This window comes from Hipposideros armiger, unplaced genomic scaffold (genome assembly GCF_001890085.2).
Source record: "Hipposideros armiger isolate ML-2016 unplaced genomic scaffold, ASM189008v1 scaffold_128, whole genome shotgun sequence".
NCBI classification, from domain to species: domain Eukaryota; kingdom Metazoa; phylum Chordata; class Mammalia; order Chiroptera; family Hipposideridae; genus Hipposideros; species Hipposideros armiger.
In genome coordinates this window covers 2662806-2677701 of record NW_017731478.1, presented here as the reverse complement: position 1 = coordinate 2677701, position 14896 = coordinate 2662806, and the positions used below count along the sequence as shown (strand labels likewise).

Genomic DNA, 14896 nt, shown 5'->3' with positions numbered 1-14896 from the left:
CCACCCAGTTCCTCTCCCCAGGTGCTTGATAGCAGTGTATCCTCCCTGGGGTAAAAGCCTCTTTGAAAGCCCTTTAGAGCTCTTTTTATATTCAGAAGAACCAAAGTCCTGCCACAGCAGGGCGCTTTTAGGGGTTTTCACACCCCTCCAGCTTCCAAGGCCACCAGCCAGGTGTCAGCTGCCTATAGGAAGGGGGGTTTGGAGGAGTTGGAGGAGGCTGCTGGCCTTGGGGTTGATGCTCAAAGGAGTCTTTAGTTTTGTGGGCACAGTTCTAACTTCAAAAAAGGAGAATGATTCATGCATTACTCATGCTATTAAGAATTAATTTAAAAACTAGTGCCCACCTCAGAGTGTACTTGTGAGAGGATGTGGGTCAGGTACCTGGTCTGTGCTAATGGTCAATATAGGGCCACATTTGTCACTGTCACCTTTGTTATGATTGCGAAGGGAAAGAGGTCTTGAGGATTTCATACCTGTGCAGTCTTTTTAACCACTTTTCTGCCCTCCAGCAAAAAGATGTTGGGATGAACGAACCGCTGGTGGACTGCGAGGGCTACCCCCGCTCCGATGTGGACCTGTATCAAGTCCGAACCGCCAGGCACAACATCGTCTGTGAGTGATCCTCAGGGGACGTCCCCCACCTCGCAGGAGAGGACCTTAAAGGCACATAAATGAAATCCCCACTGTCCCATGTTATCTGCTTCCCTGTCTTCTGCCTTGATGGAATCATCTCATGTCCCTGAGAGGGACTGAGAACTCAGCAAGTGGGTTAGACTCAAGCGTTCCATATTTATGGTGTCATTTCTCTTTTTGTTTTTAAGAACTTCGTTGTGGAAACTTGATTGACATAACCATAGAAACCCAAGTCAAATATTGCTTACCATCATGATCAGATCAATTCCTTGTTAGGAAATATGTTGAGCCATTAATGATAGTGACCAAGGAACAGAGGGAGAGTAGAGGTTGGGTCTTTTTTTAATTTTATTTATTTTTTATTGGGGAATTGGGGGATGGGAACAGCGCTGGGGAATTGGGGGAAGGGGAACAGACAAGTTGCTGTCCTTTTGTTCTTCAGTCTAGTTGTGGAGGATGTTGCTTCACTGGCCCAAGTTGGCACCATCATTGCGCTCTTCCCGGGCGAGGCAGATCAGTCGCCGGCTTCTGGACGGCCACTCACTGCGGCTGCTGGCCGCTCACACTGGCTGCTGGCTGCTGGCTACACATGGTAGCCCATGGCAACCCATTGCCACAGGGGCTGCAGCCTACGCCGTCGCTGGCGACTCTCGGCATCCCAACTCCAGGTTGAGCTGTTGATCAGCGTCTTAGCTGTAGAGGGCAGTGTCACTGGCCCTCATATGTGGGATCTGAACCGGGGCCCTCTGGCATCCCAAGCCAGCTCTTAACCATCGCGCCACCTGACCGGTCCCGAGGTTGGGTCTTGTATTCGTTTTCTGTTTCTGCTTTAACAGATCACCACAGACTTAGTGGCTTAAAACGTTACCACTTTGTTAACTCACAGTTCTGGAGGTGGACATCCAGATGGGTCTCGCTGGGCTAAGGTCAAGGTGTCAGGCGGGGCTGTGTTCCTGCTGGAAGTTCTAGGGGGAGAGCCCGTTTCCTTGCTTCTAGAGGCCTCCCACATCCCTTGGCTCATGGCCCCTTCCATCTTCAAAGCCAGCCATTGCATCTCTCCAGCCTCTGATTCTGTCATCACGCCTCTTTCTCTCACCCTCTGCCTTCCTCTTTCCCTTATAAAGACCCTTGCGATTGCATTGGGCCCCCCACCTGGATAATCCAGCATAACCTCTCTGGCTCAGGGGCCTGAACTTAATTGCGTCCACAAAGTCCCCCTTGCCATGTACAGTAACGTAGTCACAGGCTGTGGGGTTCAGGACATCTCTGTGGGGCCATTGTTCACCTTGCCACCGGTGGGCAACCAGCAGTCCACCATCAAGTGATATTAGAAGGGAATTTATCGTCTACATTTTCCACTTACTGACTTCTGCTACCTATTTGAAGCTTGACTCCATCTGCAGCGTGTTTTGGTATAAGGCCGTGCTTCTCAATGAGGGTACAAGTACCCATGGGTGGGATACAGCTTAAGATGCCAAAGGTTCCTCAGAGCCACCGTATGATCATAGAACTTCTTAAAGCATCACTTTTCCTTGAAGATTCTGGGAAAAGAAGCATGCCATTTGTATATTAAAACAAATAGGAAGATGCAAAGTAGGGAAAAACCATGTTTTTCCTGGAGGGAAATTTGGGGCTTTTGGCTTAAACTGTAGACCCTCCCCCTGCCCCCCCTGCAAGGGATGCAGCCCACTGGGCTTGGCTAGTTTGGAGGATTGTGGAGGAAATTTGAGAGGCGCTAGCCCACCGTGTGAGGGAGGAGACCAACTTATTTTTTTCCAGATGGTTAGCCTGATCTTCCAACACCATTTATTATTATTATTTTTTTTAATTTAAATTTTTAAAATTACATTTATTGGGGTAACATTGGCTAATAACATATGAGTTTCAGGTGTACAATGTTATAATACGGTACCCGTTAGACTGCATTGTGTGCTCACCGCCCAAAGTCTTGTCTCCTTCCTTTACCATGTATGTGACCCCCTTTACCCTCTTTGTCCTCCCCCCACATCCCCTTCCCCTCTGGCGACCACCATTCTGTTGTCTGTGTCTGTGAGTTTATTTTATTTGTTCGTTTGTTGCTTTCTGTTTTATATCCCACAAATGAGTTGAAATCATACGGTTCTTGTCCTTTTCCATCTGAGTTATTTTACTTAGCATGATGCTCTCAAGATCCATCCATGTCCATCACCATTTCTTGAATAGACCATTCGTTATTAATTTGAAACACTAGCAGTATTACATATGGAATCTTTAGACATGCTTACATCTTTCTGGGCTTTTTGCCCAGTTCTGTTTACTGTCCCTTTGGGTGCTAATATTACACTATCTCATGACTTTAATACACTCAAGAGTCTGGTTGAGCAGTTCCTTCTTTTGAAAAACTATTCTCGCAAGTTGATTTTATTTTTAAAACTAGACTTTATTTTTTAGAACAGTTTTGGATTTACAGAAAAATGGGGAAAATAATACAGAGGTCCCATATCCGCTATCCCCACTCTGTCCTACTATTAATGTCTTACATCAGTTTCCTACATTTATTACAGTTGCAAGTTTGATTTTGAAACATGCCTCGGAAATGTTTTGTCCAGGAAAAAAATTGTTTTGAATTCTGATGAGAAGTGCAACATATTGTAAATAAAGTCATTCATTCCACTACCCAGAGCTGTAGGTCGAGTCTGTAACTGGATGCCAGGCATTGCTGAGGGTTCTGGGGCTCCTCATGGATCCGGGGTGGGGGATCTTTTCTAGTCAGAGAGTGACCATATGTTATATACTGACAGCACTTGAGGTCTTCTCACCCAGGTATATGCCTCCATTTATTCAAACCTGGGTTCTTTTCTTGCGTCTGCTCCTGTGGGTTGAGTACTGGAGTTCCATTAGGCCTGAGGGCCTCACCTGTGCTCGGAAGCGATGGAGGCAGAGGAACCAGGTCAGGTAGCCGTGCATGCCCACGGTGGAAGGCACCTGGAAAGTCTGAAAGTCTGGGACCCATAGATGCTAGATATGGGTTGGCGGGCAGTGCTGGTCAGCTCAGGCCTCTGAAACTCATCAAGGGAACCGTGTGAGTAAGCTGACTTGAATAATGTGTGGAATCCACAGCAGTAGAGGAAGTTGTTTTAGGTTCAAAGAAGTCATCAGAATGCCAACCACTGCTGGACTGGCCTGCAGAGATGACTGATTTGAGCGGACGGTGGTTCACAACATTTTGAATTAGCCATCAGTACTGAAAAAAAGCAAGGATTTCACCCCCAAACTCCTAATTTCCAGCTTTTTCCTGTTATTTCCCCAAGACTGAACATCGCCAGCCGTGCGTTAGGCACAGGCATCATTTTCACCCCTGGAGGTGTTAAGAGAAAAGTGCAGCCCAGCCCATCTCATTCATTTGTGTGACGGCCATGCTTGCCCCGTGTATGCATTTGAGTTTGTGGCCATGAAAGGTTCCTTACTTCTGCTCGCCTTTCAGGCCTCAGCTGAAACGGTGCTGCCTTTGGGAAGCCTTCCCTGATCTCCTAGACTAGCAAGGTCAGGTCCCCCGGCGAGGTCAGCTCTCGTTGCAGTCCTCAGATGTGATTATGGGACTGACTTGTTCCCTGGCTGCTTTCCTTGCTAGACAGTGAGCTTTATGGGGGTAGCTCCTCTGTCATGTCTACACATCGGTCCTCGGCCTCCAGCCGCGTGTCTGGCACAGAGTCAGCGCTCGTTAAATATGCAGCGAATGATGTGGGAGTCCTGTGTCCTCGGCTGTCTTCCTTGGCCCCTGATACGCTGTTCTCCTTCCAGGCTTGCAGAACGATCACAAGGCAGTGATGAAGCAGGTGGAGGATGCCCTACACCAGCTGCATGCTCGCGACAAGGAGAAGCAGGCCCGGGACATGGCCGAGGCCCAAGAAGAGGCCGTGAGCCGCACCCTGGGCCAGAGTGAGGGCCTCAGCCCACCTCAGGCCTTTGCCAAAGTGAACAGCATCAGCCCTGGCTCCCCCGCCAGCCTTGCGGTAAGCCAGGGCCCAGCCGCCCAAATCTGCACCCATAGGGTGGCTGTGGGGTAGGGAGGACCCTGGAAAGACAGACCCACACTCTCTCCATGCTGCACTTGACTTCACTTATTCAGGAAACACCGAGGCCTGTTGGGGGCCCAGCCCCGTGCTGCAGCCAGGGTTTTGGAGAGGAGACAGCCCCTGCTGCCTACCACATTGGTCAGGGAGAGGCCTGGACACAGGTAGAAGGTGATAAATGTCCCAAGAGAGGGAAAGAGGGTCTACCCCTGAGGCCCATTTTAGCTAGGCACTGAGTAACAGACCTGAGAATGACAACAGCTGCCGTTGACTCAACCCTTGCTTTCCACCAGGTGTCCTGCCAAATGAGTTGTACTTCTTGCCTAGTGTATTTTTAGAAGTTTTAGACAGCTTTATTGAGATATAGATCACATACCGTAAAATTTACCCATTTAAAATACACAATTCTGTGGCTTTTAATGTATTTACAGAACTGTGTCTCCATAACCACAGTCAATTTTAGAGCATTTTCATTATCCTAAAAAGAAACCCTATATCGACTAATCATCCCCCCAGCCCCGAACTCCTGCAGCCCCCAGCAACAACCAGCCTGCTTCCTGTCTCTATGAATTTGCCTATTTGGACATTTCACATACATGGAATCATACAATATGTGGTCCTTTATGAATGGCGTCTTCCACTTGGTATCATGTTTTCAAGGTTCATCCGTGTTGGAGCACGTGTCTTTATTTCCATTCCTTTTTTACAGCTGAATAATATTCCATTGGTGGATAGACCATGTTTTATTTATCCATTTATTAATGGGCATTTTGGTTTCCGCTTTTTGGCTATTATGAACGACGCTACTGTGAACATCATGTCCAACTTTTGATGTAGACGTGCATTTAATATTTAACTCCATAGCCACCTTCTGCAGCAGGTATTACTCTTTACCCTGTTTCACCCATGAGGACAAGCCTTGAAGACCTGAAGTAACTTGTGCCAGAGCACACAGCTCCTAAGACGCAGAGCTGGTCCTGAATCCAGGTCCTGCCAGTCCTGTTTATGATCACAAGACTAAGTTACACCCAGGCTCTGTGTTGTTCACCGCGGTAGCCATAGTATCTAGTACAGTGCTGTAGTCTGCCCATGACAGATGCTTGTGAAAGGGATGAACGGATTGTGGTCTGTATCCTTAGAATGAAAGGGTCATGCTAGTCCTGTGTTAGCCTTGTGCCTATGGCAGCTTGTTTGGGGGCTTGTCGGGCAAATTTGTCTAAATTCTGACCCTTGGGCAACATAGGTCTGCCTCTTCTTATTCCTGAACCTGGGTCAGGAGCCCGGAGAGCAGTATTTGGCTTTTCCCCACGTATCTCAAGGTCTCTACAACTGCCAGCCATTGGGCAGACCTGGCCACCTTCTACTAGATCTGCCCTCGGAAGATCCCCCCAGAGGAGGTGGCCAGGTTATCCACCACCCCTTCCTGGATGAGGTATCCAAATCCGTGACCTCTTTGCTTTGCGCCTGCCGTTGTCCCCTGCAGAAAACAAGCTCTTGACCTTGACGTTAAAATGGGCATGGAAGGGTAAAGAACACCAGAAGCATATTTAACCTCTAGCCTGGTTTTCGTTTCTCTTCTCTCTCTAGGGTCTGCAAGTGGATGACGAGATTGTGGAGTTTGGCTCCGTAAACACCCAGAACTTCCAGTCGCTGCAAAACATTGGCAGCGTGGTGCAGCACAGCGAGGGGGTAAGTTGGGGGTTACGTGACCCTGGAACTGCTGGGGCCAGGAAACGTTGACGGGGCCCTTGACTGCTGCCTTCAAAGTGCTGATACTCAGGCACAGTCCCCCCTCAGGGCCTCCACACTTGCTGTTCCCTCTGCCTGGGATGCTTTTCCTCCCTTACGGCCCTCAGCTTGTACTTGTACATGTGACACCTTCTCAGTGAGGCCTTTCCAGCCACCCCGTCTAAAAGACCCCTCTCCTACTTCCTGTCCCTGATTTATTTAACAGTGTTTCTTAGAGACCTTTGCACTGTGGCACATGCCTCACTCTTTTACTGCTGTATAGTACTCCACGGTGTGAATGGACGGCAGTTTATCCATCTCTTGCCGTAGCAGTGGGCGGATGGCTTATTTTCAATTTTACGCCAGTACGGACAGCCATGCATGCTTGTTCACGACTGTGCACACACGCGGGCTCTTGTTTTAATTTGTATTTTTCCTGATTACCAGTGAGGTTGAGAATTTTTTTAATGTTTTCATTGATGTTCATATTTTTAATTCTGTGAATTGTCTGTTTATATTTTTTCCCTACTGGGTTATTTGTCCTATTTAAAAATCGATTTGTAGGAAATATATATATATATATATATATATATATATATATATATATATATATACACACACACACACACCAATATTAAACCCTTGCCTGTTTACATGCTGCATATGTTTCTCCTGGTTAGTTCCTTGTCTTTTAATTTTGTTTATGGTGCCTTTAGTTACTTGAGAGGTTTCGTTTTGTTTTGTTTTGTTTTTAATTCACTTAGACATCCATTTTGTTTTGAATTTATTTATATTACAGGGTATTTCCTTGCCAAAATCATACCTGAGAATTTAAATAAATATGGGGCAATGCATGATAGCTCAGTGCTATTCAAACAGTAGTGTATTAGAACTTGATTTGTGTGCACTTTGACAATTTCAGTCCTTGAAAACATAATAAGAGTTGGAATTCAAAATCAACTATAGCTTTCCACTTGCTGGCATAGTATGCCATTGAATAACATTTCCACCTAATCATCTTAGCTCATTTTTCAGTAATGTAACCACAACAAAAGATTTTTTGGCAAACATTCATACTTTGCAAGAGAAATGTGGGGCTCAAAATCCACAGAAATTATTTACTAAAGATTTTGGTTCCCAAATGAAACCTTCAGTTTAACCAATAATTCTGGGTTTTTGTGATTTTTTTTTTTTTTAAGTTGAGGAACAGTGTGTTTTTCTAGGACCCATCAGCTCCAAGTCAAGTAGTTGTCTTCAATCTAGTTGTGGAGGGCGCAGTTCCGTGGCCCATGTGGGGATCAAATCCACAATCTTGGTGTTATGAGCCTGCGGTCTAACCACCTGAGCTAACTGGCCGTCCCTGGGATTTTCTTGAGGCCACTCAAGTCCTACTTGACTGTGCTGGTCATCCATGTGTAACTGACTCAGCAGCAGGCGGGCATCGGACCTGTGTCCCTGCTAGAGGACACCTCCATTCCCACAGTGACACCTCCATCAAATCTGTGTGTGTATGGAAGTTTAAAATTCTGATATTGTCAAAATGCATCAGTTTTTTGCTTTATGTTTTTTTTTGTTTTTTTTTTAGAGGGCAGCATCACTGGCCCTCACATGTGGGATCCGAACCGGGGCCCTCTGGCGTCCCAAGCCAGTTCCCAACCTTCGCGCCACTTGGCTGGGCCTGCTTTATGTCTTTTGCATTTTGTGTCTGCTTAAAGAAGTTCTTCTAGTACTTTTATTGTTTTGTTTTTCATTTTTCTTTACTCCACGTGGAGCTTATATTTTATTTTTTATTTCTTTAATTTTTAAATTTTTTTAAAGATTTTTGTTGGGGGATTAGGGGAGGGGAACAGTGTTGGGGAATTGGGGAAGGGGATCAGCCAAGTTGTTGTTCCTCAGTCTTCGTTGTGGAGGGCGCTAGTTGCCATCTGGCTTCCCGTCAGCAGCTCATGACCTCTAAGCTCAAGGTGCTGTGTTCAATCTTAGTTGCGGGTGGGCGTAGCCTCCATCCCATGCGGGAGTCGAACCAACAGCCTGTTGTTAAGAGCACACGCTTTATCCACTGAGCCATCTGGGCGGCAGCTCAGCTCAAAGTGCTGAGTTCAGTCTTAGTTGCGGGTGGGCATAGCCCACCATCGAACCGGCAGTCTTGTTGTTACGCCAGCTGAGCCATCCTGCCACCGGCAGCTCAGCTCGGGCGCTGCGTCACTGGCCCATGTGGGAATCGAACTGGTGGCCCTGTTGCTCAGAGCTCGCGCTCTTAAGCCAACTCTTAACCAACTGAGCCACTCGGCCACCCTGCTTATCTTTTATTTTTTACAACAGTTTTATTGTGGTATAATTCATATATTATCCAGTTCACTCATTTAAAATGCATTGTTCAGTGGTTTTTATTGTGTTCATAGAGTGTGCATCCATCACCACAGTCAATGTTAGAACATTTTCATCACCCCAAAAAGAAACCTCATACCCATGTGCAGTCACTCCCCATTGCTTCCATGCCCACCAACTCCTGGAAAGCACTAAACTACTTTCTGTCTCTATGGATTGGCTTATTCTGGACATTTCATAGAAATAGGGTGACCCTACAATATGTGATATTTTGTGACTAACTTTTTGCACTCAGCATAATGTTTTCAAAATGCATCCGTGTTACAGCGCTTCATTCCTTTTTATGGCTGAGCAATATCCCATTGTGTGGATAGACCACGTTTTATTTATCCCCTCATCAGTTGAACATTTGAGTTGTTTCTACCTTTTGGTTATTATGAGTTGTACTGCTAGGAGCATTCACGTACAAGATTTTGTGTGGATATTTGTTGTCATTTCTCCTGAGTATATACCTCATCTGGAATTAATTTCTGTGAATGGTACGAGGTAGGGCACCACACTTTTTTTACGCCCAAGGATAGAATTCCTCTCCAAACCATTTATTGAACAGTTAATGCTTTGCCCACTCAGTTGCCGCCTCTGTTACATATCAAATTCCTACGTGTGGGATTCTTTATTCTGTTCCCTTGGTCTGTTTTTTCTGAACCCTTCTGGGGTTCCCTGGAACAAATGTATTTGTTCTTTGTCTGTGTCCCTTTATCCCTTTACCATCAAGGGTGTATTATTTTTCTATTGGTGAGTTAAAAAAAAAAATCACCCCCAAAATTATCAGCTTAAAACAACAAACATTTACTGTCGAACACTCCCTGAGGGTTGGGCATCCAGGAGTGTTTTTTAGTTGGATGGTGCCGGTTTAGCATCTCTCATGAGTTTACGGTCAAGATGTTGACAGAGGCTGTGGTCATCTGGGGGCTTGACTGAGGTTAGAAAGTCTGCTTCTGAGATGCCTCACTCCCTTGGCTGTTGGCAGGAGGCTTCAGGCCCTCCTCACAGGGGCTGCTTGCTGCTCTCCCAGCATGGCGACTGGCTTTCCCCAAAGCGGGCAGAGGAGGGGGCAATCTTTGAAGACGCACATTTTCACTTCCAGTTTATTCTGTTCTTTGAAGTGATTCACTGAGTTCAGCCCAGGCTCAAAGGGAGGTGAGTTCGCCTTTACCTCCCGAAGGAAGGAATATAAAAGAATTTAGGGGTATATTCCAAAACCACCACACAGGGTTCCTGCTTTGTCCACTTGCTCAGCTCGCATTTGTCCAGTTTCTTTCAGCTTTGCATTTTGTTGCCATCTCTCATCTTTGCAGTCCCTTTCCCACTTTATTTATTTGTCCTTATGGTATTGTGCCTTTGTTATCCTTTTACTCTTCCATTATCATTTTGGTGAGGTTTCTAGAGGTGCTGCAGATGTAGGTTCATTCTGTTATGTTTACCCAAAGTCTCTATATTTCACCCCTTTTCCCCCCAGACTTCCTAGTGTGTTATGGTTTATTCATGTCTCTTGCGTACCTTGAGTCACCCATTTTAAACTTGGCCACTGTTGCGACTCATTGTTACCGGTTTGTTTTGTGAACAGGTCCTTTGTTTTTTTCTGTAAGAGGTAATAACTACACACGGTGAAGACAGAACCAAAGGGCATAGAATGAGAAATCCCCCTCTCCTCCGAGTCAATTCTTTCTCCTCCAGAGGTGGCCACTTGGCAGCTGTGTGGCCTCACCAGCGTATCTAGTGACTGGTTGTTTATTTTTTATTTATTTATTTATTTATTTTAGCTAAGCCATCCTGCCACCTGTTGGCAGCTCAGCTCGGGCCTGGAATTGAACCAGCGACCCTGTTGCTCAGAGCTCGCACTCTTTTTTTTTTTTTTTTAAGATTTTATTTTTTTATTTTTTTATTGGGGAATTGGGGGGATGGGAACAGTGCTGGGGAATTGGGGAAAGGGGAACAGACAAGTTGCTGTCGTTTTGTTCTTCAGTCTAGTTGTGGAGGACGTTGCTTCACTGGCCCAAGTTGGCACCATCATTGCGCTCTTCCCGGGCGAGGCAGATCAGTCGCCGGCTTCTGGACGGCCGCTCACGCTGGCTGCTGGCTACACACGGTAGCCCATGGCAACCCACTGCCACAGGGGCTGCAGCCCACACCGTCGCCGGCGACTCATGGCAGCCCAGCTCCAGGTTGAGCTGTTGTTCAGCATCTTAGCTGTGGAGGGCAGTGTCACTGGCCCTCATATGTGGGATCCGAACCGGGGCCCTCTGGCATCCCAAGCGAGTTCTTAACCATCGTGCCACTCGGCTGGCCCAGAGCTCGCACTCTTGAGTGAGCTCTTAACCAACTGAGCCACTTGGCCGGCCCATGACTGGTTGTTTTTATTGAGGTGTCATTTACCTATAGCAAAATTTACCCTTCTCAGTGTACAGTACTGTGAATTTTGACAAACATACACAGTCAGGTAACTGCCACTGAAATGAAGATACAGAGCAGTTTCACCATCCCCTCAAAATAGCTTCATATCCTTTTGAGGTTAACCCTTCCCCCAGCCCCACCCCAGGACGACCACTGATCTGTGTGCCATCCCTATAGTTTTACCTTTTCCAGAATGTCATAGAAATGGGACTGCACAGCATTTATAACCTTTTAAGTCTGTCTTCTTTGACTCTGCATCATACACCTGAGTTCCTCCATATTGGAGTGTGTATCCATGCCTTTTCACGGCTGAGTGAGTAGATGAACCCCAGACTGTTTATCCGTTTACCAGTGAGGGACATTTAGGTTGTTTCCAGTTTTTGGTGATTACTGATAATAGCTACTGGTTTTTAATCTGTCTTTTCTAGTTAAATATATTCTTAGGCTCTTTATAGGTCGACAAATCTTTTTTCACTGAGATATAATTGACATATAACATTAGTTTCAAGTGTAACAAAATGACTCAATATTTGCATCTATTATGAAATGATCATCGCAATAAGTCTAGTTAACATCCATCGCCATACATAGATACAAAAATATTTTTTTCTTGTGATGAAAACTTTCAAGATTTACTCTTTTAGCAGCTTTCAAATATGCAATACAGTATTATCATCTAGTATACAGTGTGGTAACTATAGTTTAATACTGTGTAAATGAGTCTTTACTAAAGTAGTTATTAAACATTTTTAAGCAACAGAACCTTTTTTTAAAATGAAATTTCCCAGGGAATTCCAATATATCAACAGATAAAAGCTGAGTTGCTGGGATGGGCTGGTGGGGGTGGGGGGACTTCACCCCATCAGGGCCTGGGGCCTCCTGGAGCCAGAGCCCAGCTTGAGAATCAGCGGCCTGGGTTTCCGTGGTCTGCTCTGTGAATTAAAAAAATAATGAAACAAAAACCCCCACAGCATTCTATTGTTAGACATTTAGGTAGTTTCCGATTTTATGGAAACCTGGACATGAACACTTTTGCAGACAAATCTGTTTCTTTAGATAACTTTCTAAAGGTGAATTTCTGGATCAAATGCATATATTTTCTTTTTTTCAAATACATGTATTTTCAAAGGAAAAAATATCTTAAAATTTAAAAAATAGTCTATTATAAAAATACCACATATTTTATTCAGGCATGAAAAGGAACGGAGTACTGATAGGCTATACCGTAGATGACCCTTGAAAGGATTTGTGCTAAGAAGCCGGACACAAAGGGCCACATATTTTAGAATGCCATTTATTTGAAATGTCCAGAAAAGGAAAATCTGCAGAAACAGAGAGTAGATTAGTGGCAGCCAGGTGCTAGGGGGAGGAAGAAATGGAGAGTGACTGCTAATGGGGGTGGGGTTTCTTTTTCAGTGGTGAAAACGTTCTGGACTTAGATGGTGGTGATGATTGTACTAATCTCTGAATATATTAAAATCCACTGAATCGTATTCTTTAAAATGATAAATTTTATTGTATATGAATTATATCTCAATAATAATGCATATTTAGTGTAAAAAAATACAGTGTAAATTGTTTAAAGTAAGAATAAAAGTCCTGGATCTCCTTCCCGTGGTACTTTCGCTGCTCTATTTCCTGGGCAAAGTGCTGTCATGGGGAATAAAACAGATAAACAGAGGGTCCTTGCCTTGGGAGCACTTTGGTGGGGAGACAAGCACTAATCAAATAATGATACGTACGTAATTAATTATACACTGTGATGAATGTGATGAAGGAAAAGTTTAAGGGAGCTAGGAGAGCAAATAATGGGGTCCTGATTTAGCCTGGGGTTGAAGGACAATAGTCCTAAGATGTGACCCGTAAGTATATACAAGTTTATCAAGGCAGGGAGACTGACAGGGAGAGGGGCCTTTCAGCAGGATCATGGCCTGAGGTCGGAGGACCAGAGAAGGCTGCTTGGAACCTGAGGAGCAGCTGGGAGCCATGCACACTCCCAAGCTGGAGAGTAACGTGGAAACAGCTTTGTGTCTTGAAAAGATTTCTCGGATGCTAGGTGGAGAACTCATTGGAGGACCGACAGCTTTAGCAGCCCAGTCAAGAGATGATGGTGGCTTTGATCAATAGGCTGAGGGTGGAAGGCAGTGGGCAAATCAGAGGGACATTGAGGATGTAAAATAGATAGGCTTTAATATGACAGACTGTGTCATGGGCGACCTCTGGATTTCTATTTGCCCAGGGCTATTTCCAGAGCTGGAAGCACATCAGTGTACCCCTCACACATTTTCTCAGTGTGGGCGTATATGTCTATAGTGGTTGCTTTTTTAATAAGAAGACACAAACAAGACCCACTCTCCATACTTTTCTGGATTTTTCCCCCCTTTGAAGGGATTTCCCCATTGGTGTGCATCTGTCTTCATACTCCATTGCTTGGTTTGCCATCTTTTATTTAGCCAGCCCCCCACACTGGACATTTAGGCTGTGTCCAATGTTTGGCCATTGAACAATGTGTAGTGAATATTTTTGTCTTGAGTGAAGGTTTCTGACAGATTTCTAGAGGTAGAATTTCTGGGTCAAAGGCAATGCACATTTACAGATTTTTTTTTTTAATAATTTTTTATTTTTCAATTACAGTTTACATACTGCTCCACCATCTTGACCGGTAGCCCAACATTTACAGATTTGATAAAGGTTGTCAAACTTCCTCCAGAAAGCTTGCATTAGTTCACATTTTCTCAAGCAGTTTATGTGAGTGCTTATTTCTTAGCCCCTCTCCAACTGTTATTGTCAGTCTTTGATTCTTTGACAGTCTAGGTGAAAAATGACATCTTTTTGGGTTTTTTTCATGCTTTATTATTTTTTTTTCAGATTCAGAGATTACATTGATAGATCTCTGATAACTTAAGAAAACTGTGGTAAAATGTACATAACAAAATTTACCAATTTAACCATTTTTAAGTATATATTTCTCTGGCATTTAGTTCATTCACATTGTTCTATTGGGTTGTTTGAAAAGTAATGACGCATTTTTGCAATGAAAAACAGAAAAAATACGTTATGACTTTTCCTACAACCCAATACAACCATCCCCACTATCCATCTCCAGAACTTTTTTCATCTTCTCAAACTGAAACTCTGTACCTATTTAACACTAACTACCCATTCCCCTCTCCCCAAGCTTCTGGCAACCAGTAATCTATAATATTTTCTGTCTGTGAACTTGCTCTAGGTACCCCCATCAGTGGAATCATACAATATTTGTCCTTTTGTGACTGGTATATATCACCATGTAGCATGATGTCTTTGTGGTCCAGCCATATGGTTGCATATGTCGGAATTTCCTTCTTTTTCAAGGCTGAATACTATTCTGTTGAATGGATAGACCACATTTTTATTTATTTATTTTTTATTTTAAAGATTTTTATTGGGGAATTGGGATGGGAACAGTGCTGGGGAATTGGGGAAGGGGAACAGAAAAGTTGCTGTCCTTTTGTTCTACAGTTTATTTGTGGAGGACATTGCTTCACTGGCCCAAGTTGGCACCATCATTGCGCTCTTCCCAGGCGAGGCAGATCAGTAGCCCATGGCAACCCACTGCAGCAGGGGCTGCAGCCTACGCCGTCGCCAGCGACTCATGGCAGTCCAGCTCCAGGTTGAGCTGTTGTTCAGCATCTTAGCTGTGGAGGGCAGTGTCACTGGCC

General features: G+C 44.8%; 1 protein-coding gene across 1 annotated transcript in view; it reads left to right on the top strand.

Moving 5' to 3' along the window:
* The window catches only part of PSMD9 (proteasome 26S subunit, non-ATPase 9), a 23856-nt gene that overhangs the window by 5113 nt on the left and 3847 nt on the right, over window positions 1–14896 (top strand). The window contains exons 2-4 of the mRNA XM_019649003.1: window positions 510–612; window positions 4414–4625; window positions 6273–6374. Of these exons, the coding sequence (XP_019504548.1) occupies window positions 510–612; window positions 4414–4625; window positions 6273–6374 (417 nt within the window). The remainder of the gene's footprint in view (window positions 1–509; window positions 613–4413; window positions 4626–6272; window positions 6375–14896) is intronic.